We start from the raw sequence: 26150 nt of genomic DNA on the forward strand, positions 1-26150 counted from the left end.
AATGTAGAGAAAGCACGAGCATTACAAATAACGAAGAGTCTTGTGCCACCTTTAAAAAACTAGCAAAATTATTAAGGCATATAGGCTTTTGTGGGCTGCAGACCCCTTCATCAGATGCATTAAGTGTTATCCTGAGAGGCATATATGAGAGAGAGAAAAGAAGAATAAAGAGAAAGAGAGTAGTTAACAGAAATAAAATGCAGGGAAGTGCAGGCAGTAATAATTGTGTAATTATCTGTGGCATTCACAAGACAGTTTATCAAAGTTTATTGGCCCCTTGGCATCATCATCCATCATTCATTCTTCCTCATTCTAGGCAACCGCTGCCTCATCCACTAAGGAGTGAAGTTTACACAAATTTTCACATGGAACAATTCTCTCCCCCCTCACAGTGCCTCAAAAACATTTCCCAATTCAAACTTTAGTCTACCTTCATGTTTATTTTCATTGAGACAAGGATTTCTCCATGTAAGTAATACACCATTAGTACAATGAAAAAGTCATACCCTGTGGGTCTATTGCTAAAAATGAAATTAAGGGAAGGGACAAGGCAAAGTTACAGAGCCGCAGAAGTGTCAGAAGCAAGTAAGAAAAGAGCATAAGCAGAAAATGCCAGCAAAGAGGAATGATGAAAGAAGTCAAACATCCACCTGGACCAGAATTATTCCTTACCACTTGGCTTTCATTACTAGTTTACAGTGAGATGCTGGAAGAAAAAGGCTTCCAAACAATAATTATGTCTTACCTCAAAGACTGTCTTTGCTGCATACCCTTGCACATCATCTCTGTTAATTACAATCTGGATGACTCTGTACCACACCTCTTCACTGACATAGTCTCCAGCAATTCGAATCAAATTCAAGATGGTGTCCACATACCAAGTGTAGTCCACTGCATATTTCTCAGCTAAAATCGCAACCTTCAGCACCTGAGCAAACATACACAACACCAACTTATGAAGCAACTTCATTCAAACAATGAATTTCTACAGCATTTAACACCTATCCATTAAAAAATAAATAAAGGAAAACTAAACACAGCACTGTTCCTACATCTCTCAGTTCATCCAAACTAGTTACTATAAATACCCTCCTTAGTACAACGTATCCAATATAGATTAATACCTTAAACAAATGTAAAAGGGTGATCCAGAGACAATATATTTTAGGATCAACTGAAGTAAACGCAAAGCACATTTTACTGTGATTAGACTGATCATATACAGTTTAATAAACCCAATGCAAGAAATTCTGCCATCTACTTTAAACAGCAACCAAAAGATTGTCACCTCTGGCACCTTAAAATAAATTTATTATGGCTACTCCTCTAGAAGTCAGCACAGAGGTGACCAGATACTGGAATTAGCATTTGTACATAGTAGTCACACTGAAATTGTCAGATGCTATGTTTAGCTTTGCAAAAGTTGATGTCATCTTGCAGCTCTAAATTTATAGCAGCACTCAACTGTGAAGACAGCTCAGATTTATTATTATTATTATTATTACTACTACTACTACTACTACTACTACTACTTACAATTTCTTCTCTAATAGAATAATCAGCCGTTTCCAGGTAATTCAGCATTTCAGCTACAATTTGCTGGGCGTTGCTTCGGTCACACATGGCATACAGGAGGTCCACCGCTCTTTGTCGCACACTTACATCCCTCTCTGTCTGCAAAGGACATCACAATGATAAAAGATCAACACAAAGGGAGAGATTTTGGGAAACAACAATTAAGACGTGTCCAAATTTTTAAGCAGACTATCGCAGTGCCCACGCTACACATACTAGCGCCTGAATTGCACCTAGAATCAGTACCAGGCGGCATTTGTTTCGAAGTCAATAATCCTAAACAGCATTTATAACAGGAAACAAGATACTTGGCTTCATCCCAGTTGGGGTCAAAGCCAGGAAAACAATTTTAAGTGGAATGATTATTTATTAAATATTACTAATTAAGAGTCGTGGATCAAGGGAAGGATAACCATGTAATGAATGACACCAAGACATTCACCCCACCCCACCCCCGGCTGCAACCATACAAGACTCCTCAGTAGGGGGCCAACCAACTATGCAAGAAAAGTAGCAGTAACGCAGAGTTGGGGGACTTGAGGTCTCTCAAATGCTGGCTGGGTCTCATGGGAGTTTTTAGTTCAGCAACATACGGAAGGCTACATGTTCTCCACCCCTGGGGCAATGGCTAGTAGTAGCTCTATCTAGGGTCCCTCCGGGGTCTCTCCCTGGTGTCCACAAAGCCTCTGAGCCCCATTGGTCATGAAGTGGAGAGAATGGCTTGTCACATATTTGTCAGAAGGTGGGTGCTGAGATCTAAGGGAAGAAGGTAGAAGTGTTGACACTCTACTCTACTTCCTCTTCCAGTTCTATATGCTTTTTATGGTTCAGATGAATTCTACAGGACCCAACTTTTACCCAGATCCCTTGGAAAAGCAAAAAAAAAATACACGCACGGACACTTTCTTACTCATGGGGAGGAGCTAATCTGGGAGACAGAAACAATAAGTGAGCAGCGTGGGTGGCATCCACAGCACTTGCTCAAAAATCTAAATGATATCATAGACCCCAAAAGAGATTGGTGGCCCCTGCTTTATACTTCGACTAGAAAGTATTAAGAACTAGACTGTGGTGACGTTGATGCATCCAAGGGCACCATGAACTGCAGGAAGGAACGGGTCAGAAAAGGACAAGGATCCAGATACAGGAGGTAGTGGCTAGTGGTGAGACCCACCAACTACTGTATTGGGTCTCTTCCCTGTGGGACGGTGGTCCCCTCCCAGGGTTGCTGTACATTAATTTTAGTGGCAAGGGCAAGAGGTTAAAGCAAATTCCAGCTCTAGCTGCATGGCGATAGTCAGTCATTTGGGAGGAAAACAGAGAAAGAAAATTAAGCATCCTTCAGTAGAAACCTTAATTGGTTCTTTCTCTTCAGCTAGGTGCTTTTCTCTGGTATCCTCCTCACCTTCAGCATCCTCAGAGGCATTGTCATTCCCCTCAATTGCCCTCTGTCCTTCTAACCAACACTCCCTTGTTCAACATGTTAAATCCCAAGACAGTGGCACGTGATTCAGGCTGCAGTTCAAGCACATGCCCACTGATGGATGTGAAGCCTCTCTTTACCGTTCATTATGTTTTAAAGAGCTTCCAATGAAGAGACCACTCCACATCCTTTTTATTGCATGAATAAAACTCTTGCTGCTCTTGGAATTCAAAGCAGCAAGCCCACACAGATACATGGTTTGGTTTTGCTTTGTTTTTTAAAAAATCAAGTCCAAATTTCAGGTTAATACACAGATCCAATAGTTACCTTCAGTGCATTGATAACTGTTTCTATGTGCGTTTTCACGGCCTCGTGTGAAAACTCAGAGCTTGCAAGCGTGCACATGCTTTCCAGTGCTAGGTACCGAAGATTAGTTTCCCGGTGCTGCAAGAACTGGCCTAACTGATTACAGGCACGGACAAGCAGGTTTGGCTCACTAGGCAGAAGAGAGTGTGTGGAAAAGGTAAAAAAAAGAAAAGAAAAGACAGCATTGGAAAGTGCATCGAGGAAAACATTAATAAGAGTTAGGTACCAAGAGGTACCTTCACTACAGGAGCTTCAAAACTGCAGCTAATACCTTTTGGAGGGTTAGTAGCAGCACAGCTACATATTGCAGGAAGTAATTAAAATTCTATTTTAGGTAATTAAGATTCTATTTTAAAAGCTGGAAGCTTATCAGGAGCTTTGCAGAGTCTGGGATCCTGCCGTGTCCTGATAACACAATGCTGGCCTCAGGTACAGTTCTTATAATAGAGGGAAGGCATAGTGACCTCTCACACGGCTCCTGAAATGTGTAATTGATGCAACGATGTGGGAGGGGCCAAGAATACTGTGACTGGAAGAGAGCCATCCTGCATCGAGGGATTTCAGCCTTTGGTTGAAGTAGTAACTCAGCCCGTCTCCCATCGTATGTTACCTACAGCAGCATAGCAAGCAACCTCTCCCCATTAACAGAGGAATAAAGCCAAACTATACAAGTTACAGTCTGCAAGGGGGAATAGGCTGCATAGTGCATACCATAGATTTTAGCCAAAAATATAAAACAAATGCTTGTAGCAGATTATAAAACAATGTTCTCAGTTGTGCTATTCCAGTGGCAGCAAGGAGGTTTAAGTAAATTTTATATATATATATATATATATATATATATTCTTAGCCAATTTCAAAGATTTACATGCTCTCAAGTGAAGGAGACTAAAATGAAACATGGCTATTATTTTTTTTTCTTTTTAAAAAAGGTGGTTTTTTCATTTTTAAAGGAGGTAAGACACAGTATGGTGCGCACTTCATGTGGGAAGGAAGGAATGCAACGTACATCACTGAATTCATCTTCAGATTGTCTGCTTGTTGTCACATCCAATGTACACACCTCCCCCAATGTCTGAACTTACAGCCCAAACATCTGCAGGGAGGGGGCCCATGTACATAGAACTGTATGCACAAAGGCTTTCACGGAATCTGGAACCCTTGACTCCCCTGACCTCAGAGGAGCTGTGCAGACATTGGGGGGAGGGGGACACACCCAATGTCAGGGATTAGGCTACTTGGTGTAGCCCAACTCCTTATTCCCATGTTGTTCAACACAGGAGCAAAGGCAGGAGAGTGTGGGAGACTTGCGTGTGGAATCAGGTGCTTGTGCATCCTTAATACGTGGCAGGGCAGAGGGAGGATAGGAGGATAGTATCAAACACTACCCCTGAAAACTTCTCAAGTCAACCTTCACCTCCTTGGCACCCTCCAGATGCTTTGGGCTATAACTCATATTGGCTGGGGTTGATGGGAGTTGTAGGCCAAAACATCTGGAAGGCATCAGGTAAACAAAGGCCAATAGAAGTCATTTTATCCCAGTAGAGCTCCAAAACTGGACAATTTGGATGGAGGATGGGATTATTCAGGGGGTGAAGTCTCTCCTTCCACCCCAATGTGCATGTACTACACAATCCACTGTTAGGAAATGCATGGGACATTGACTGAGTCCTGCCAGTATCCTGTTTATTTGAGCCAAGCAACTCTCAGTCGTAAGTTTTTAAATGGTCTTAAGGTGAGGAAGGACTTCAGTAGTACATTTAGCAAGGTTACAAACTTACAACACATGGGTAATGCTAAAGTCCAGAACAAAAACTACTCCCATAATTGTTTTTCACTCAGGAGCTGCTCAGACATTTGCCAGAATGACCGTGGAAAAAGTACATACTGTACCCTCTTTCAGAGAACAGAAGAATACAAAATTAGTATATACTTTCTCAGAAACCACACATTTAGGACAATAGAACTGATGCTCACATCTCAAACTGTTACTGCCAGCCATGCATTATGAATGCCAAACTTACCTATCATGGTGGATAATTAAACTAATTGCCTCAAAAAGCACTGCATTCTTCGCATTTGAATGCTGTACTTTCTTGGATTTTGGAGGTTCTTGAGCTTTGTTAAGAATAGTTTCCAGACACTCGGTGAGACGACCTCTTGCTGAAGGATCTTCTGGGAGAAATAGAACGGTTAGGCAAGATCACCAGGCAATTTTGACAGCCTTTACTATCAAACCATTAAATGCCCATTAGATGGCATTGTTTCTCCAGTTTCAGAAAGCTGCATATGGCATCAGCATTTTGGTTCTGCAAAGTTAGTTGTTTATCCTTCGATCATTACAGAATCACTGATATGAAAGAGCCAAGTACCGAAAATTAAACCAAAGACCACCACATGGGTTATTCAGTTATCAAGTTTGATTTGATTATGGTGTTGCCAGAACATTTGCTCATGGTTTCAACATAATTAGATAATTAGATTGAAACCGTAGTTAGAAATACTGGGAATATTATGCCTGCAGCAGACTTAGCAGTGGGGTTCATTATTTGAACCTCTCTCTCTCTCTTTCTGCAAACATATGCTGTTTTAGTGCAAATGGCTTCTCTCCTGCATAAGCAAAGTGTGAAAGCAGAGTGATTGCAATTACTTTACCTGGGGGTGGGTAGCACTGCAGTAGCCTTAGAAGCTTCACAGATAACCACGGCGCTGGGACAAAGTAATAGGTATAATCCTGAAGATCAGTCGATGCAGACGTCACAATCTGCAAGACAAGAAGTGTTATTTCCCTGTGGAGCTTTGTCCAGCTTAATAGATAATAATAATAAGCCATAGTAAAAAGATGCTGAACCTTAAAAAACGCAAGACAAGGCCCATGAGGGAAAAGACTGAGTAAGGCAATGTGGAGGGCTTGTCAGGGAGCTCAAAGACAAGCAAGCAACCACTAGAGAAGAAACGTAGAGGGGGAAATATGCTAGAGATCGGCAGGATCATGAATATGTTGGAAGAAGATGGAAAGTCATAAGAAAGGCTCTGCTGGATTAGACCAAAGCTCCATCTTGTCTAGCATCCTGTTCTCAACCAGATTCCCATGGGCAGCTTGCAAGCAGAACATGGATGTATCACCAGTAGTTGCTAGTTAGTTACATCATAACAACAACTAGTTCACATAATAGTAGAACAAAGGAACAATAGATTGGAATGAGCACACAAGTGCTACAATTCATCATTTGTATAAACTTCAAGTTCCTATTTCAATAGCAATTTAACGGGAGCGGGGAGGAACCTGGCAGCACAAGAGAGATTATCAGTGATTGCCAGTCACTTGTCTGAGGACAGACCAACAACTCAAAGCAGGAAGTGAGAGACTGTAGCTGCAAGCTCTCCATTACAGCTCTGTGTGATCATATTTGCCCTCAGCAAGCAACCCCAACAAATCTCTGTTGCAGGAGGCTGGGTTGACTCAGGAAGGCTGTTAATTTGTTCTTCTGAATGATGAATGGGCCAGGATGATGGGAGCATTTCCACAAGGGAAGACAACAGGAAATTTGACAGAGGCAGATACAGCTGGGCAGAAGTTCTGGGCGAGGAGGAATTTAGAACGATAACGTTTTTAGACCAGACAACAAGACAGATTTTCCCAAACTCAGCTGTATCAAACCAGTGTACGATGCTTGAATATGCCTTTTGTACTTTCTGCTGAGGGACAGCAGATTCTCAATTACATCATGCTTTTCAAGGGAAGGGCAGATAAAAGACTGTGCTTGAGATCTGCAGGAGGGGCAGGAAGGATAGAAAAAATCTGGACAGAAAGCTTTAAAATACTCTATGTTAAATTAGGGGAAATGGGGGAAACAACTGATGTCCACACTGAATATCCATGAGATTGTGGTGGAAAGGAAGAGGAAAGGAAAGAAGATAACAGTCTGCAAGAGAAAGTGAGGACTGTTTAGATTAACAATGAGGCATAAGACTATTTTGCATGGCTTGCCAGACAGAACAATCCCCTCTCCTTTCCCGTACGCTGTTCCGGGGTGTCTTGGAACAAGTTTAAATCCAGGGCTGGCCATACCATAAGGCAGAGCAAGGTAGCCACCTCAGCTGGCAGCTGTTGGGTGGAGAGTGGAGAGTGGCAGCCAGAAATTAGATGACAACAATGTGTGGGCCACATGGCCATCCATGCATCCCCTAAGCTGTCCTGCTGTCCTCAGATGTGGTGGCGGATGTTGCCCCATTGCTGGCATTCAATGGCCAGTTCCATTTACTTCTGTGTGCAGATTCTGGGATGGAAGGGTGAATGAGATCATCATCTAGTCCTTCACCTCAGGCAGCAAAATCTTTGGCTAGCCTGGCTGGGGTTCAAGTTTCCAAAGTAGCAAACCAATCATGCCACTATTCTCTAAGTGTCTACTGTCAAGAATCCATCCTGCATTGATTAGGCAGAATGCCTTGTGGAACAAGAGCTTGCTACTTGCAAACAGGCCTCAGCGGGACCTCGCTCCCTGCAGGAATTAAGTACGATGTGCAGCAGAAAACTGGTCAACTATCATCTTAAGAACTACTGCAATGGCAGCAGCCCTATCTTTGGCTACTGGCATCACAACCAGCAGCAACTCCTTTAAGTGTACAGTTGTGCAGGCATTATTGCTCAGGCATTATTGCTCAACCCAACCTGAGACAAAGCTACAGGTATATTTGCTGGGAAATATTTCTGTACTTATCTGGCCTTTGAAATTTCAGTTAGCTTTCCTTTTTAATAGATTACTTTGCAGATAATGTCATTGAGACTGTTCAGTAGTGCACCAATGAATGGAATTGCCAAACTATATTACAAAAAAAAAAAAAAATGACTACAAGGCCTTGATCACAGATAGCATCATTTTCTTCCTGCTCTGGTAGCTACTGAAGTGGAACCCTGGTCTTCCAAACTTCTTGCAATTAAGGAGTGGCTTTGCCTGCAAAGCCTCAAAATATTATTTACAATTTAATTTCAGCTATACCTATACAAGCGTGTTTATCTGCCATCTCCTGCATAGCTAAGAATTTTTTTTAAGTGATTGGATCAGCCCAACACAATCACTGTGCATGAGATATTGCACAGCAAATTACGTCTCTTTGCCTTCAGCTACTCTGCCTGTCAAACTATCAGAACGGCTCTCATACCAACTGCACTTCAGCTTCCCATGAGGCTAAACCAGATGGTTAATCTAATCAGCCAGCTTAATTTAGTTTTAGCCTAGTTTCATTCCAGCACTTGCGTCTAAACAATAAATTGCTTACCCTGCTGAGTCTGGAGACAGCCAGAGACACGGAGGTTTTAAATTCATCTGGATTCTTTTGTGCCAGAGTGGTGATCAAACTTGTAGCAGCAGTAACCACACCCTGGAGAAAAACAGGATTACAGCTCCCTGAAATCCGTTCCAATTACTAAGCACATGCATTGTATACCAAGAGCACCATTAAGTTTCGTTTATTATGCCACACATACTTTACACCACAGGGCTGTACTTTTTAACCAAAAGAGGGCAAATATCCAAGATGGTATAGCCTCCCCCACACCCCAAAATACCCCAATTCTATTGCCATCCTCCCAGTTTCACTCCCATCATACTTGCTCCATGAGCCTAGAAGGCATTGTCTTAACTGCTGGAGGGAGTGCGAGCACCTCTATCAAAAAGAGAAATGCATTGCTCTTCAATAAAGATAGTTAAGGTGGCAAACTGTGAGAGGATGGGCCCATTTCCCAGAGCCAAAGTCCCCAACATCAAGCCCATCCACAGGTCGCTCAGTTTCCAGATATATTATTAGAGCCAAATTGCCTATTAAGCTGGATGCACAGGATCTCCCACAGTTTGTTTTTTCCCAAGCACCAATAACGCCACAGGGGAACTAGATCACGAGATCAGAGCTAGTCTTTGTACCGTATGGCAAGCAAAAAAAAAAAAAAAAAGGTTTTCCCCCTACAGAAAAAGTAGCAGCTTGGAGTGGGATTTAGACCAGAATGGGAGAAGTTACCTTCCCCCAGCCTGCCATCATGTCATGATCTCAATCTAATTTCCCCCAAAGCTGCAACGAGAGAAAGGAAAAGAAAAAGAAAAGAAAGCCGTGGGAGACGCTGTTCATACACTGTCCACATCATGCCTTGTTTGGCCCTTAGGCATCTACTGGCAGCATAAAAGCTTTCTACTCTTCTCCTGCTTCAAAAACGATTCAATCCTTTATTTGGCTCAAAATGGACGAACTGTATTAATGTATTTAGATGTTTTATTAACGTAACTTATATAAAAAAAACTGGGATATGACTTCTGACAAGTATATTGTGTTTTTCTTAGTATGGCCTAATCCATTTTTCCACCCAGTCACCTGGCTACTCTTACCTAGCCATCCCTTATTTCCATTTTAGGATTTACGTGGTATGGTATGGTATGGTATGGTTAGGACTTCCCTCTTCCCTGCATATGTTGTTTCTGTATACCAGGGGTTGCCAACCAATTAAAAGTCCATGGGCACATTTGCATTTGGGGGTGCCTTGGGCACCATCTCTTCTGGTCACTTCTCTCCCTTCCTTTGGATTAGCCCCCACTGCTCCCAACAGGAAAGGAAAGAAAGTGCATGCACACACACAATTTGATCTCGGAGGAGAATTCATGGGAACCTTGAAAAGTTCATAGAACTGGAAAAGGAAGTGGGAAAGTGTGTCATTCTTCCAGCTTCCTCCTTCAGCTCTAGGTTCTTTACCAAGGGAGAAAAAGGTGACCACCTTCACCACCAAGGCAGAAGTGAGAAGGTGCTCAGAAGCTTCATGGGCACCAGGGAAAATACATCAAAGGGGTCACTGCACCCACTAGCGCCCTATTGGCAACCCATACTGTATACTATTTATTAGGCTTGGGTGATATTGCAGGAGGGGGTAGGGAGAAAGAGACTCTGAAATGACCAATTAATTTTTTAAAAAATATACATATTGATTCATGCAACAGTTCTCTGGATTATATCATTTTCTATTTTTTCCAGTAAAATTGTTTTTTAAAAGCAGATGCGTATCTTCCGTAGCCTGCAATAATGGGCTAAAATAAGTCAAACTACAATCTCAGGATCCCAATGTCCTGTTACAAAAGGCTATGTATTCCCTGCCACCTTCTGCAAGTGGCCTGTACATGACCTTTCCCTATATTGGGGTAATGCATTCAAATATTAACCAAATCCACTGCAGACTTTAAACAAAAAACAAAAAAACACCGTCAAGAGAGAAAGAAAATAACTCATTCACTTTTGCAAAGATACAATGCAAACAATTAGGAAAGAACCTTTCTTGGTCAGCCGCTGGTCTGGCACACAGAAAACTGTATTTTGATTTGTGCTGAAATCCCCGATCAGTCCCTAGATTGTGTGATAGTGATAAGTCACCCTCGTACCAAGACTAAAACTAGCTGGTTGTTTACTTCACAGGATCTTGGACAAGTGAGTTTGCAAAGCACTCTATACATTAGGAGCTCTGTATAAAATGACAATTTCTCCTCAAAGACAAAAGGAAAGCAGTTATGGCACAGGTGCAACTTATCTGTGGACTGTAACCTGCATGCATTTTACCAGAAACATCACTGAACGCACTGCAGTGTCTTTTCAAAAGCTTGTTCGTTTTACTAGGCAGGATCCTGAATACCTTAAGGATCATTCCTTTGCCACATGGAATCTGGTACATGAGTTTGTGGCAGACCTGGACAGGAATGGGCAGCAAGCCTAGCCAGTATATGACACTGCCTGAAGCCACTTCCTGCCCTTTCCCAGGCGATAACAGGGATGAAGTATGCTCATCTGAGCCTGGCTGGGTTCAGAAGGCCAGGCATAATCCTTTCAATCCCTGAACTTCTTTCTGCAAGTGCTCAAAATCCAAGCTTTCAGGAAAGGAAGTCCTGCAGCATTTTTTTCCTAATGCCATTGCAAGCTCATGGTGCTGCTTCCCTCCATTAGTTTACTTGTGGGCAGGAAAAACACAATGGGAGGACTTCCAACGTCATACAGTACTAAGATTACTGTTCCAGATTGATTCCCATTGTTCCAGAATGACCCCTTCTCTCGCCATTCCTCTGTGCACTGTTTCAGGGGCTCTTCCACACACCCGCAAGCCAATCTGGAGGGGGCATATGGGGTAAGGTTACCAGATTTTTTCCAATGAATCCGGGGCACTTTTCAACTTCAATGGATTTTGTATGGGGACTGATTTGTAAATCCGGGGACTGTCCCCAGGAAACGGGAATGTCTGGTAACCTTAATATGGGCGAGAAGAGCAGGGGAAAGTCCTATTGCATAAGCAGAAGTCTTTATGCAGGGCCTCTGCTGACAGGACACATTAATTGAACCTTGCCCACTGTGTGGACAAAGCCAGGTAACCAGCAAGGCTTGAACTCCCCACATCCACATCTTCCAATCTCACACCACAGGTATATTTTCATGTCTCCATAAGAAGTTCCACGACTTCCTATGGGGAAGGAAATGGATGCTTCCAGAGTGAAAAGAGGAGAGGGGGCTGAAAGCCAGTCCCCATGTTACCCACAAGGACTAGCTTCTGGGCCCTCCCCCAATATGAGTCTGATGGTTCCTTTGAGACCAAGAAAAAAGAGCTCCCCAGATAGGCCCTCATACTATCTCAACACAACTTATTCAAGTTTGGATTTTTAAAAAGAAGAATTTGGCAAATTCCAAGTTATTGAGAAGAGAACTTTTGAAAGCTCACTCATCTCTAGTCCGGAAGCAACTTGACCCCAAAGCATTAGTGTAGCACATCTCACCGTTAGGAGTTGACCAATGGCAAACTTGCCAGATATTTGCTTCCATGGTTCTACATAATTAAATTCTGAATCCAGACAATCAAATATTCACACTTTCAAGAGAAAAAGATCTAGTCTAGTCAAGTGATCTTACCAGATGCTGGTCGTTGAGAAGGTGCACAACTCTGGAGGTCCAGTCTCCCATAGGAACCAGGTCAGGAGAAGTCCTGTATAATCTTAGCAAGCACAGGGCTGCACTCTGCTTCACACTGTCCATGGTGTCTCTGCAACAGAAAACCAAAGCTGGTCAAGGGGTTCTCAAACACCCAAAATTCTTCAGTGGCAGCTCCTAGAAGACAGCAAGGCTGGACCATTTCCCTATATACAAGCTCGTACCCATCCACATTCAAAGTTGCACACACTGCAAGCAGTAACATGAGCACCAAAAGTACATGGGAGTACTGCCATCGTGTCAGCTTCGAAAAAAGGCCACAGATGCAACGAAGTACACATAACTTTCCAGTTCATGAAACTGGCATGCTGTTTCTGTCAGCAGGAACATTTGTATATGGAGGAAACATGGCAGGGCCACTGATTGTGGATTTGTGTTCTTTAACCTATGAAGCTGCATATGTTTATACCACATGAGTCTAATGAATGAGATGCCACATGTAACCTATTTTTGCAGTACAACAGATTATTAAGAATCTATATTTTCCAAGATTAGGCTTTATATTGCAGGCTTTGTATTGTATGAATATAATCTCTGTAGATAAATACATTTTGGCTTCTTCACGCCAAAGAAACATTCATTTGGAAACATCCGGGTTAAGAAAACACCCCACAACACATGAAAGGTGTGTATATATACCTGTGAATACAGGAAAAGGGTGCAGGAAATGGATGTGATGCCAGCACTTAAGCAAGCACTCTCACTTTTCAAAAGGGCTGATGTCCCTGAGGAATTGCAGTTGTTTAGCCGTCCAGTTGTTTAAATTTGTATCCACAGAAGAATTCTCAGCCATCATACCATTTTATAAAATAAATTACCGGTAATATAAAAAGTTGGTTAAAACAGATACACATTTCAAATCCATGTGACACCAAAAGCGGTGAGCCAATTAGCAATAAAGCAATACCACACAAAGGCAGGGGGCCAAACCAAAAAGAGCTTTCAGGAACAAATGAGTCTTCTCTCGTTCCAGAGTGGAATAGGATCTCCTACGGATTTCCTTTAGGAGGCTGTTACTCCACATTCAGTCAGCAAACGTTTAGATACTTGGCTGCATCCTGAGCTTCACTTTAATTGCCTTCTTTCTGTCAAGCCCCTGAAATTCCCACGGAGCACCTACCCAGCTACAAGTACTTTTGGAATTTCTCCAGCAAATGCTTCCGCCATCTCTCTGCTGCCCACATTGGCGATGCAGTGCAGAGCGAGTCCCATGAAAGTGGGGTTGCGGCTGGCCAAGTCGTTCTTGATTGCGTTATTGATCAGGCGGATCAGCTCGCTGTTTGAATTCACAAGCACGGAGATGAACAGATAGCCCTGGAATTAAGAGAAGAATTAGTAGTGGGCAGCCGGGGAAATGCTTAGTAGGCAACATTGCTTTATAACAAATGGCTCCTGTGCCATTTATGAGGCAGGTCAGGGTTGGCCTAGGCTGCATTCAGCCTTGGCCAACCCTCTGGGGACTGCATGCCAGGGGTTGAGGTGGCCCTCCATGCTCTTGCATATACACCTACAGGGCATGCGCATGTACAGGGTCACAGCCCCTGATACTGAATGAGAAGGGAATGCTCTCTCTCCCTTCTCGGTCAAATGATCGGCTGACCATGGAAACCTGGGATAGGAGAATCTGCATCCCCAACAGGCCTCTAGGATGGAGAGAGATGCTTAAACCACTCCACCCACCCCAGCACCAGATATACTTCCCCACTCCCATTTTTGCTGCTACCACCAAAAAACAATGGGTATTTAGGATGCAGGGGCAGATTAATTTGCTTTGGGAGAAGGATCAAGACCCTGCACTCGGTGCTGGCCACTCCTGATTGTGAATTATTCAGGCTTCTCAAGAATAATGGTTTAAGGACCTCACCTAAAAGCCAGACATGTCACAATGCGGCCAGTTTTCACTCCAAGTATGTACAAATAAAAGCCAAATGTAGATTAATTCGACAGGTGGGGATCCTGCTTAGATGTATGCATATGAAAACACAGCATTTAAAAGTCATAATGGATGAGATCCAGACAGTTCTGGAAAGAGGAAAATTTATGTGTGCAGGGGGATTTCTCTGTAGTGTACATCTCTAGTGCATAACTAGAGAAATAAGGAAGTCTACCTGCTTTATTTGTCACTTATAGTTCACCTTAATCAGCCTCTGCTTGATTATTATTTTTTAAAGAGGGGAAAGGGAGATGGGCCCTAGCATACATCTCTCTTTCAAATCAGATGCTTATAGGACAATCTGGCTGCAACTCTGAAACAGCCATATATATTTTTAACCATGTACTGTACTGTATTAGAAATATTTTCTCTTATGTTTGAATACCAAGAGATTCCTATTTTCTAATGTAATTAAAGAAATGATTAATGTTGTCTATTATCCCAATCAATAATAATAATAATAATAATAATAATAATTTATTTAGTCCCCACCTCTGGTTCATCAGCGTCTGCTTGAAAGTTCTACTGTGCTACACCTGTTACAGATATTTTGCTGATGCACCCCTACATGCCTAGATGCCAAATGTGAAATAAATTTCAAGCACTGACAGCTGCCACTTGTGTCCCTTGTGTGCCTGCTGACTGTAATGCATCCTTGAATTCTGACAATGCCTCTTACTTGCCTAGATGGAGGGCAGAGAGGAGAGTACACATGTACAGAGACTAGCCCACTGCACAAAGCTGTAATTCACATTAGTAGGTCTACCCACTGTTGCCTCTGGCCCTGCTCAACACCAGCATGTGGCCTTCAGAAGGTTGCCCAGAAGGAAACATGGCCCTCAGGGTGAAAAATGTCCCCACCCTTGACCCCCAATATTATATGGGAAGTGGGTAATATATATATATATATATATATATATATATATATATATATATATATATATATATATATCAACGCTATGCACGGATGGGACATGACTTACTATTTGCTTCTCTGTGTATTTGTTCGAACTCAGGAGATTCACAGCCTCCATGTGGCCAAAATCAATATCATGCCCCAGGAGGAAGATGAAAAGCAGCTTGCAGACGTACTTTTTCTTACTGTAGCCATCAAGGGCTTTATCACCTAGTGAGCAATTAAAGACAAAATAAAAAGCCGTAAGCAAAAAAAGCTGTATGCCAATGCCTGGAGCTTACTGCATTTTCCATGCCAACTGGCAGAGGTGCCTCAGGGTCTCAGATACGAGTCTCTCTCAGTCTCTGGCTTCTCCAGGTAGAGCTGAACCTGTGACCTTCTAACATACCAAACATGTGCTCTGCCACTGAGGTACAGTCCCTCTCCCACTTTTCAAAAGTGGTTATCCATTCAAGGTTTCCCATCCTCAGAAAAGTGCACCCGAACAATATTACTATTACCATTTCTGCATGTCACCCTGAGCCCTATGGAGATGTCATCACCACACTTTTAAGCTAGGTATTGCAGCACTGTGGAAAAAGGAGTATGCAAGCTGAACCAACACCTAAATCAGATTATTAGGCAACAATAGCTGCTGGTGTCTTGTACTTGTGGTTGTCTGCTTAATAGGAAGCAACCAGAGGACTAGAATAAGCCAGACCGGAAAATGCATGTGTGAATCCACCTCCAAAACAGGTGGGAAAGCAGTATGTCCCATTAGGCAACCTGTGAAACACAAGAGCTAAGGATCCTGGCAGCAACAATGCCAGACATCAGCCATGTAGCTCTCCTTACCTTGGGAATATAGCTTCAGATACAGTGCAAATTTCTAACAAGCAAAACTGTTACGCAAGAACAGGGTCAGAAATTCAGCTGTGGAGAAATGGGGACACGTTTGCCCCTCGGCAATTTTTCTTCTTCACGAAGAGACATACAAGAGATTGTTGGCTGCATGTACAGAGCATCCTTCTGGTTACATAGCTAATATAACTGGTGAAGTAGTACAGACATGTCGGGGGGTGACTTATGGTCTTATGTCCAGCATATCTTTGCTTAGTGTGTGTGTGTGTATATATATATATATATATATATATATATATATATATATATATATATTGTGAGGGTTTGATTAGCTGCTTGTGCGTGAAAACGTGCTCCCTCAGAGTTTGTGCGACCCCACAAACCTCCGTGTGTGACGGAGCTCCTCAGACATGTCTGCTCTAGTCACTAGTAGTGTCCGACAGTGGCTGTCTGCGGAAGCGTTTCCAGCAAAGAAGTTCCTTAACGGAAACGCGTCTCCTGGACTCACGGCGTGACAGTTTCCTGCGAGGTGTGGGTCTGCCTATGGGAGACTCCGATACCTCCCCACTGTTCTCGCTGGAAGCCTCCCTGAGCCCTCCCTCCTGCTCGCATTCCCTCAGAGACCCACTCCTCCCCCTGCTGGTCCCTGCTTCAGCAGTTGAGTCTCTTTCATCCTGCCTGAGTCCCTCCACCACCTGATGCTCTGATGGCAGTTCCCTGACATCCACCTCCCCTCCAGGGCCCCCCTCACCCCCTCCCAATTCCTCCCCCCTGGGAGGTGAAGGGCTAAAACCCCGAAACGAATCTTCCTCATCTTCTGACGTCTCGAACAATTCTCTCCATCGATCGTCGTCCTGGCCAGCTGAATCCTCTTCCTCTTCAGAATCTGGGAACCCCTCCAACTCCTCTTCCTCGTCGGTGGTGGCAAAGTATTCCCTTCGGAACCTCGCTACCGGCTGAGGTTTACGTGGGAACCTCTGATGAAAAGTCTCTATTAAAACCTCGTCATTGACATCCTCTGCCCTAACCCAGGTGTTTTCCGACTCCGGTTCCCCTTCCCACATTACCAAATACTCTACTTGATCTCCCTTCCACCTGGAATCGAGGATCTCCGCTACATGGTAGCTGTGTTCCTTCTCCTCCATTGCTGGTCCCCTAGTGACCCTCCCCTCACTGTCTCCTCTATACGGTGACAGCAACGACCTGTGAAAAACTGGGTGCAGCTTCATGTGGTTCGGTAACCGGAGCCTGAAAGCCACTGGATTGACCTGCTGTATGACTTCAAACGGACCCAGCCTTTTGGGTCTTAATTTCTTACAACCTCCTTTGAATGGCAACCCTTGGGTTGACAGCCACACCTGGTCCCCCACCCTGATGCTTTCACCTTCCCTTCTGTTTTTGTCTGCCTGCCTCTTATATTCCTCCTTAGCCCTGTTTAAATTGAGTTGGAGCTGGCGATGGATCGCTTCCATTTCTTCCACGAACTGTTCTGCAGCTGGAACGCTCCAGTTCTCCCCCTCCCCCCCTGGGAAGGCTCTGGGATGGCACCCGTGATTAGCCAAAAAGGGGCTCATCCCCGTGGACACGTTCTCTGCATTGTTGTAGGCAAATTCTGCCAACGCCAACTTCTCCACCCAATCATTCTCTCTGTCATTAACATAACACCTCAAATATTGTTGGAGAACCCCATTTGCTCTTTCCGCCTGCCCGTTGGTTTCAGGATGACGGGCCGTCGAGAAATTAACCTCTACATGCAGTAAGCTCATGAGCTTCCTCCAGAACCTGGAAGTAAATTGTTTCCCTCGGTCTGAAACCACCCTCAAGGGGGCGCCATGCAACCTAAACACATTCTCTACAAACAATTTGGCGGTTTCTTCTGCTGTAACCGCATGTGAGCAGGCTATGAAGTGGGCCATTTTAGTTAACAGGTCTACTACAACCATGATGGCTGTTTTCCCTCTAGACCTTGGCAGATCAGTCATGAAATCTATTGCCACTGCTTCCCACGGTCTCTCAGGTGTGGGCAGTGGTTCTAATAAACCAGCCGGCGCCCGCCTCTCCCCCTTGGCTCTTTGGCATTGTTCACACCCTCTCACATACTCCCGCACATCTTCCCTGACCTTGGGCCACCAAAATTCCCTGGTAACCAGCCACATGGTTTTGTGTTGCCCAAAGTGCCCTGCTGTGGGGCTATCGTGCAGCTGCTTGAGTACCTTCTCCCTCAATTCCCCTTCAGGTATATATAACGCTCCCTTATAATACAATGCCCCATTTCTCTCCTCAAAACCACCGGATTTGTCTTCCTCCCCTCTGAGATCCCTGAGTTTCCCCTGGGCGTATGCATCCTGCACCGTACCCTCTATCAATTCCCTTTGCCCCACCAAAGTCGCCCCACACACCCAGCGGTCCTCTGGAATGATATGGGTTTCTTCGGGTGCTCCCTCCCCCTCCAAATATTCAGGTTTGCGTGAGAGAGCGTCCGCCCTAACATTCTCTGGGCCTGGCACATAACAAATCTCAAAGTTAAATTTGGAGAACTCTTGGGCCCATCTCAACTGCCTTTGGTTGAGCACTCGCGCCGTTCTCCAGTACTCTAGATTTTTATGGTCCGTGCACACTTGCACTTTATGTTGTGCACCAACTAGCAGATGCCTCCATCTCCGGAACGCCTCATGAATAGCAAGCAGTTCTCGGTCGTACACCGTGTAGTTCCTCTCGGATTTGTTCAGCTTCCGCGAGAAGAAGGCACACGGACGCCACTCTGACTCCTCCTTCCCCGGCTGCAGAAGAAGCACCGCCCCTATGGCTCTGTCAGATGCGTCTGTTTCAACCCTTAGCTTCTTTCGTAAATCCACATGCAGAAGTTGTTCTTCGGAGGCGAAGGCCCTTTTCAGTTCCTCAAACGCTCGCTCCGCCTCCGCCGTCCATACAAACTTTTTTTTACTGCTGAGACAGTCAGTGATGGGCGCCGTCAGATGGGCGAAGTTGCGGATGAACTTACGATAAAAGTTTCCAAACCCTAGGAACCTCTGCACATCCTTCTTGGTTTTGGGTGTTTTCCATTCCAGCACTGCCTGTACCTTGCCGGGATCCATGGCCAATCCCTTGTCTGACAGGCGGTACCCCAGGAATTCCACCTCCTTGGTATGGAACCGACACTTCTCCAGTTTGACCCACAGCCTGTTGGCTTGCAGTCTGCTCAACACTTCTCTGACGTCTCTCACATGTTGCTCCTCATTCTCAGAATACACCAACACATCATCTAGAAAGGCAACGCAATTCTTGTAGAGCAAAGGGCCCAGCACGTGGTTCATAAAAGATTGAAAACACGCGGAGCCTGCTTGTAATCCAAATGGCATAACGAGGTATTCAAACGCCCCCAAAGGGGTAAACATGGTGGTTTTCCATTCATCCCCTTTCCTTATGCGTATCAGGTTGTACGCCCCCCTTAGATCCAGCTTTGTGAAAATCTTTCCCTTCCTCACCCTGGTCAAAATATCATCAATTCTGGGCATAGGGAACGCCACCGGTTCAGTCACTGCATTCAGCCGCCTAAAATCACATACAAGTCTCGGCTTGTCCGCATTTTTTTTGTCCACAAAGAACACTGGGCTCCCCCCTGCTGCTTTGGACTCTCTGATGAAGCCTCTCTTCAGGTTCTTGTCAATGAACCCTCGCAACTCCTGCATTTCCCTGTCTGACATGGCATACAACTTGCCCACGGGAAGCTGTGCTCCTGGGAGTAAATTGATCTGACAATCAAAGGGTCTATGAGGTGGTAGTTGGTCAGCTTCCTTCTCGCTGAACACGTCGCTGAGATCTGCATACTGTGGTGGTACCTTCACCTTCCCCATTACTTCAGTCCCTGCTAGGGTGGCTTGGGCCCCTGCTGAACCCTTCTCCCCTTTGCAGTGTTCTAGGCAATGTGCTGAACCAAAGGACACCACTCTTTGATGCCAGCCAACCAGCGGATCATGTAGAGCTAGCCAGCTCATTCCCAAAATAATGGGAGCGCCTCCCAGGGTGGCCACATTAAACGCTATCAGTTCTGTGTGCCTTGCCACCCTCATTATCATTGGGACAGTCTGCAAGCGGACTCCTCCTCCCAACAACTCCCTGCCATCAATCGTGGTCACCTGCAGGGGGTTGCTTAAAGGGATGGTCTGTATCTGGTGTTCAGCAGCAAACTCCTTGCTCATAAAATTGCAGGAGCTGCCTGAGTCCAATAGCGCCTTTATTTTTAGGGGGTGCCCATTCTGCAGCTCTAGGGACACTTCAATCACTAGAGCAGGTCGAGGAGCTTCTGGCACGGGCACTTTCACTGCTCTTTGGCCTGGCTGCAGTGCCCCAATTGTGGCAACCAGGCGTTGGCTTTTACCTGCTCCGCTCCCCCTTCTTCTCCCCCCTCAACAGCTCCCACCATCCCTTGCCATTCCTTCCTCTGGGGGCAGACTCTGGCAAAGTGGCCTGGCTGTTGGCAGAGATAGCATTTCCGGGGGCCCTTTCCCTCCTTCTTAGCTCCCTCGCTGGTTTTTGAAAATGCGCGCGCGCGCGCTGTTCCGATTTCCATCGGCTCTGCCGGCGGGAAAGCTGGCTCAGGAATGTCTGGAATGCGGAACTCCTTCCAACGTTCCCCTCTCCCTTCCCGCCTCTCCAAGGCTCTTGCCTCCTGCCGCGCTCCTATGGTCAGCGCAGATTTGGTCAGCTGATCCATAGACTCCGCCCTGGGGCTCCGTGCCAGCTCGTCTTTCACCCCCGAAGAAAGACCTTCTTCAAATAGCATTTGAACGGGTGCCGCCGATAAATCCCAACTCAGTCTGTGAATCAGCATGGTAAACTCAGTCCAATATTCACGGACAGATCGACTTCCCTGCTTACAAGCCATTAGCTGTCTGCGCACCACCCCTTCCTCAATATCGCTGGAAAACATGATATCCATTGCACGAAAGAACTTCATTGTGTCCTTTAGTATGTCATTGTGCGTTGCCATTAGGGGTCGAACCCAGTCTCTAGCCCCTTTCTCAAGATGCCCAATTACAAAAGCAACTCGCGATTCCTCATCAGGGAACTCATCGAACTGCACATTAAGGGCATATTGCATCTCTGTCCTAAAAGCATGGTAGTCCTTGGGGTCCCCCCCAAATTTTTGCACCAATCCTGGTACCTTTCTGGGGAATTGCGTGGCTCTCCCCTTCTTGTCTGCATCCTGAGCCCTTCTCTCCTCCAACCTCGCCGTCTGCAGGGCCAGTTGAACCTCCAACGCTCGGTATCTATCTTCCAAGCTTGGACCAGCTCCAGCCCCTGCTTCTCCGGTTCCGGTTGGTTCGCTCATGATGCCTTCTCTTGCACAGGCAGCGTACAAAGACTGTCGGACTGCTGTGAGGGTTTGATTAGCTGCTTGTGCGTGAAAACGTGCTCCCTCAGAGTTTGTGCGACCCCACAAACCTCCGTGTGTGACGGAGCTCCTCAGACATGTCTGCTCTAGTCACTAGTAGTGTCCGACAGTGGCTGTCTGCGGAAGCGTTTCCAGCAAAGAAGTTCCTTAACGGAAACGCGTCTCCTGGACTCACGGCGTGACAGTTTCCTGCGAGGTGTGGGTCTGCCTATGGGAGACTCCGATACCTCCCCACTGTTCTCGCTGGAAGCCTCCCTGAGCCCTCCCTCCTGCTCGCATTCCCTCAGAGACCCACTCCTCCCCCTGCTGGTCCCTGCTTCAGCAGTTGAGTCTCTTTCATCCTGCCTGAGTCCCTCCACCACCTGATGCTCTGATGGCAGTTCCCTGACATATATATATATATCCCCCACCCCCACAAAGGCAAGTTCAACTGCCTCAGTCTCTAGACTACAGCACAGCTACTACTTTCAAGTCAAGAAATTAGACAGGGTGAAATTGCCTCTACTAATGCAAAATAACACATTTTTTAAAAGATAGGCATTAGTGATCCTTGTTTTGGCATCTTGCTTGTACAGTAAAAAAGCAAACAAAGACTACACATATCCATGCTTTTGATTAAAGCACATTTTCCTCCAGAACCTCCAGAATTATGTTTTGTGACTCAACACAGCGAGTTTCAGAACTGGACGTGAGAGAAAGATAAAGTGGCTAGATAGAGGCAAAGTTTCCGGTTGCTTTAAAATCAGTACAAGAGAAACAGGAAGAAAGAGAATGCAAGTCAGCATTTGTCAGACACAATGACTGGGTCAAAGGAGACTTCCTTTTCTTGGAAAGGCTTTTGTTGAACTAGCAATGCTTTTTTACTCAACCAAAGCATGACAGAAGTTTGTGGATCCAATTTCTCCAAATCTGATGTATTCTGAAGCGTAGTCACTTGCAGAAACATACACGTAACAAGTAGAGTTGTGTTTGTTCAACAGGGGACTATGTCATATCGCGCTCTCTCTCTCTCTCTCTCTCTCTCTATATATGTAACTGAGGATCTTAGTTGACATTTCAAAGCACCTTGATTAACCTTTTATGAGCACTTAAAACTGACAAGAAAGTGGTCAGCGAAGGCATGCATATTATAAATTGTAAACATGATGAAACTTAACCAAACCTATAAAGAAAATTAAGGTTATCTTGTATTTGGACATAGTGCAGAATAAGACCATACCAGGTTAACACATACCAGTAGTTTACTTTACTATACAATATATAAAGATGAAGTTTTTCAGTGTGTGATGATGCTTAGCCAATTTGCCTCCATCACATGGAGAGCTACTGCTGGATTGTTGTATAAACAAGCATACTCGTGTTGACTGAGAGACTTAAGACAGTCAGGGGTTCAATTATCTCCAGGAATATCTCCTCCGCTGTAGAGGTAGAAGGACTTTTTGGATGCAGTTTTGGAATGCCTTCCAGCCGAAAACCAGCGTGGCTCTGTCACCCTCCTAGTATTTAATATGTTTATTTATTAATTTATTTCCTGCACCTCCTCCAAGGCAGCAGTGGCAAGTTAATACCTCACTCTTTTTTCTGTGCCTTTGGAAGTTGTTGACCTTCCATCCGCAGTTCTGATGCTCAAATATTTACTTACCAGTTTTGTTTCTACAGCTTACTTATTATATAGAACATGCATTTTGGAAATTATCTCCCAAGACAAGTTCTGTATCCAAGTCTTCTGTTTAGCATTGTGCATTGAACTAGACTAGGCAGGCACATGAGAGTCGCATACTAATGTCACAAAAATTGTTTTCAGATTTCCAAGTCCTGTTCCCAAAAGGTAAAGGACCCCTGACAGTTAAGTCCAGTCGCAGACAACTCTGGGGTTGCGACACTTATCTCACTTTACAGGCCAAGGGAGCCGGTGTTTGTTCTCAGACAGTTTTTCCAGGTCATGTGGCCAGCATGACTAGGCCACTTCTGGCGCAACGGAACACTGAAACCACAGCAGTGCACGGAAATGCCGTTTACCTTCCCGGAGTGGTACCTATTTATCTACTTGCACTTTTTGGCGCGCTTTCAAACTGCTAGGTTGGCAGGGACCGAGCAACAGGAGCTCACCCTGTCATGGGGATTTGAACCGCCGACCTTCTGATCGGCAAGCCCAAGAGGTTCAGTGGTTTAGACCACAGCACCACCCACGTCCCTGATCCCAAGCAGGATGTATAAACTAGCATTTCCCATCCAATTAATGAGTTTGCTTTTAGGAATCACAGAAAGGCCTTTTCACTGACCCACTAGCAGGCATCCACGAAACCAGGGGTTTTCAACCAGTGTGCCGAGGCACCCTGGGGGTGCCATAGGTAACACTGAACTCTGACCCTAGTTCATTCCCTCCTTCCTCTGATACCCTCTCACATCACTGTCTCTTTCTGGCCACTAAGCCTGGGGGCATCCTCTTCCCAGGCCCGAAGGGGGGGAGGCAACTCTCGGGGGGGGGGATCCAGAGACCAAGGATAGTGGTGACAGCTGTCCAAAGGGCTCCCAAGAAGGGGAGAGAGGAGAGGAGGCTGGGGAAACACTACACAAGTGAGGGTGTTTGAAAAGGGGTGAGGAGCTGCTGGCTCTGCAGGCAACGGGTGACATAACTGGGCTTCTGAGGCTTGGAATGCATTTCCCCAGAGGGGAGCCACAGAACGAATGTAGTTGGTCAAGGGAGTTGTGGACTCAAAAAGGTTGAAAACCTCTGCCTGACTAAGCCAAGTTGGCCTTGTTCTTTACTGACACTGAATAAATTTAGAACTTTGAGCAGTGTCAGAAGAAAGAAGCAAAAGGCTCTACAATGGGAGGTAAAGTCAAGCCTTGAGACATATTCCACATTTAGGGATGGACATGTAGTCATGAAACAATGGGTGGGTGCTACACTTCTCAGGATTCATTAGAGGAAGAATGTGTTTCAGGTGTATGGTATGCACTGCAGTCTAGCTTTTTCCTGAATGGGATGCAGTAATGGTGTTGTAAGCAAGGAAGGGGATATGCACTGCCATGGTCAGCTATTGCAGACCACTTCAGATATTATAATAACAACAACAATTTATTATTTATACCCCGCCCATCTGGCTGGGTTTCCCCAGCCACTCTGGGCGGCTTCCAACAAAACACTAAAATACGATAACCTATTAAACATTAAAAGCTTCCCTAAACAGGGCTGCCTTCAGACGTCTTCTAAAAGTTTGGTAGTTATTTTTCTCTTTGACATCTGATGGGAGGGCATTCCACAGGGTGGGTGCCACTACCGAGAAGGCCCTCTGCCTGGTTCCCTGTAACTTGGCTTCTCGTAGTGAGAGAACCGCCAGAAGGCCCTTGGCGCTGGACCTCAGTGTCAGGGCTGAGCAATGGAGGCATATACCTTTTTAAAAAACCGTAAACAGTGTTGATGTGACAAGCAAGGGTTTGTGCGCACCTGTATCACAACGAAGCACCAGTCAGAAAACTGGGTGTGGCCCTAGGCCAACCCCAACCTCTCTCACCACCAAAGGAACACAAGTGAATAGCAGAGAACCTGCACAAGCGACGCTGACACAAACCCCCACATATATTAAGTATAATAGAAACATCACCATCTGACCCCACCAATCTCCCCCCTCCCTTCTTCCTAATGTCTCAACAAATAAAACTGATCTGTAAAAAATGTTACTTGGGGGAAAAAGAGACACACACAGAGAGAGAGACATTGCATATACTTTTGTAAACCAAGAAAATCTTTAATAAAAATACATTAAAAAGGGGGCGGGGGAGAAAACTGGGCGTGGCAGCGATAAAGTCCTGTGAAACAGCCCCTTGGTCAGACTACAAAGTCAGTAAATCTGGGAAGTGGCTGCTGTATTTTCCAAGTCTTAGATTTGTTGTTTACTCACTATTGCTTTAAGGGCATAATTAACATTTTAAAACCAAATACATAAAGGCAACATCTGTGTTTGCATGGCTGAAGTTGCTATATCTAATCCTTCACTTTAGGCAACTCGAGCCCAGTCTTATGGAACTGTTTAATAAAGCTATTTGCAGCAGTACAGGGCATAGTTTTCAAAGACCTTGTGTTGTCTTGAGTTATCTGCACCAACACAAGGCAAATCACTGATACAAATATACCCAACAGTCAGATGATTACAGACACTCTAGCACAGTGGTGGCCAAACTTGGCCCTCCAGCTGTTTTGGGACTACAGTTCCCATCATCCCTGACCACTGGTCCTGTTAGCTAGGGATGGTGGTAGTTGTAGTCCAAAAACAGCTGGAGGGCCAAGTTTGGCCACCACTGCTCTAGTGGGACCAAAGTGTCTCATAAACAAGTACTGAAATGATTAAAATGTTCATGCATGCTGTTTGCCATATCCTGTATTAAATGAACACTACTCTCTGTTTTAGAGTATTATGTCAAGTATTACGTCAGCACTAAGGTTTAACTGTCTTAGCAGAAACTGGGAAATGAAATAATGAATTTACACTAGTTTTGAAAGCATTCTAAAATGTCTGAAATAGACATTACACTATATAATGGTTGAGCATGACATCTAACATGGTACTTAATTGAGGCTTTTAATAATGCTTTTACAAATAATGGTTGAGTGTGATGAGTGAGCCTGGGGCTCACAGGATCCCCCTGCAGTATGGCTGCCCAGAGGATTTTGGAAGTTTTCATTTCTGATTTCCATTAA

General features: G+C 44.9%; 1 protein-coding gene across 7 annotated transcripts in view; it reads right to left on the reverse strand.

Annotated features, from left to right (window-relative positions):
• The window catches only part of AP2A2 (adaptor related protein complex 2 subunit alpha 2), a 62639-nt gene that overhangs the window by 18207 nt on the left and 18282 nt on the right, over positions 1 to 26150 (reverse strand). For 4 of the 7 annotated variants that reach the window (XR_014519440.1, XR_014519441.1, XM_083476562.1 and 1 more), the window contains exons 3-11: positions 15281 to 15423; positions 13485 to 13678; positions 12287 to 12416; positions 8645 to 8746; positions 6020 to 6128; positions 5389 to 5536; positions 3326 to 3494; positions 1537 to 1674; positions 746 to 928 (exon numbers count right to left, since the gene is read on the reverse strand). Coding sequence is in view for 4 of the 7 variants with exons in the window: in XM_083476562.1 (XP_083332688.1) it covers positions 746 to 928; positions 1537 to 1674; positions 3326 to 3494; positions 5389 to 5536; positions 6020 to 6128; positions 8645 to 8746; positions 12287 to 12416; positions 13485 to 13678; positions 15281 to 15423 (1316 nt within the window). In the remaining 3 variants the exon portion in view is untranslated. Of the gene's footprint in view, positions 1 to 745; positions 929 to 1536; positions 1675 to 3325; positions 3495 to 5388; positions 5540 to 6019; positions 6129 to 8644; positions 8747 to 12286; positions 12417 to 13484; positions 13679 to 15280; positions 15424 to 26150 lie in introns of all 7 variants that reach the window. The other 3 variants (XR_014519442.1, XM_083476561.1, XM_083476559.1) reach the window with 1 other exon arrangement.

Source organism: Podarcis liolepis, assembly GCF_965112155.1.
Source record: "Podarcis liolepis genome assembly, chromosome: 1".
In the NCBI taxonomy this organism is placed as follows: Eukaryota; Metazoa; Chordata; class Lepidosauria; order Squamata; family Lacertidae; genus Podarcis; species Podarcis liolepis.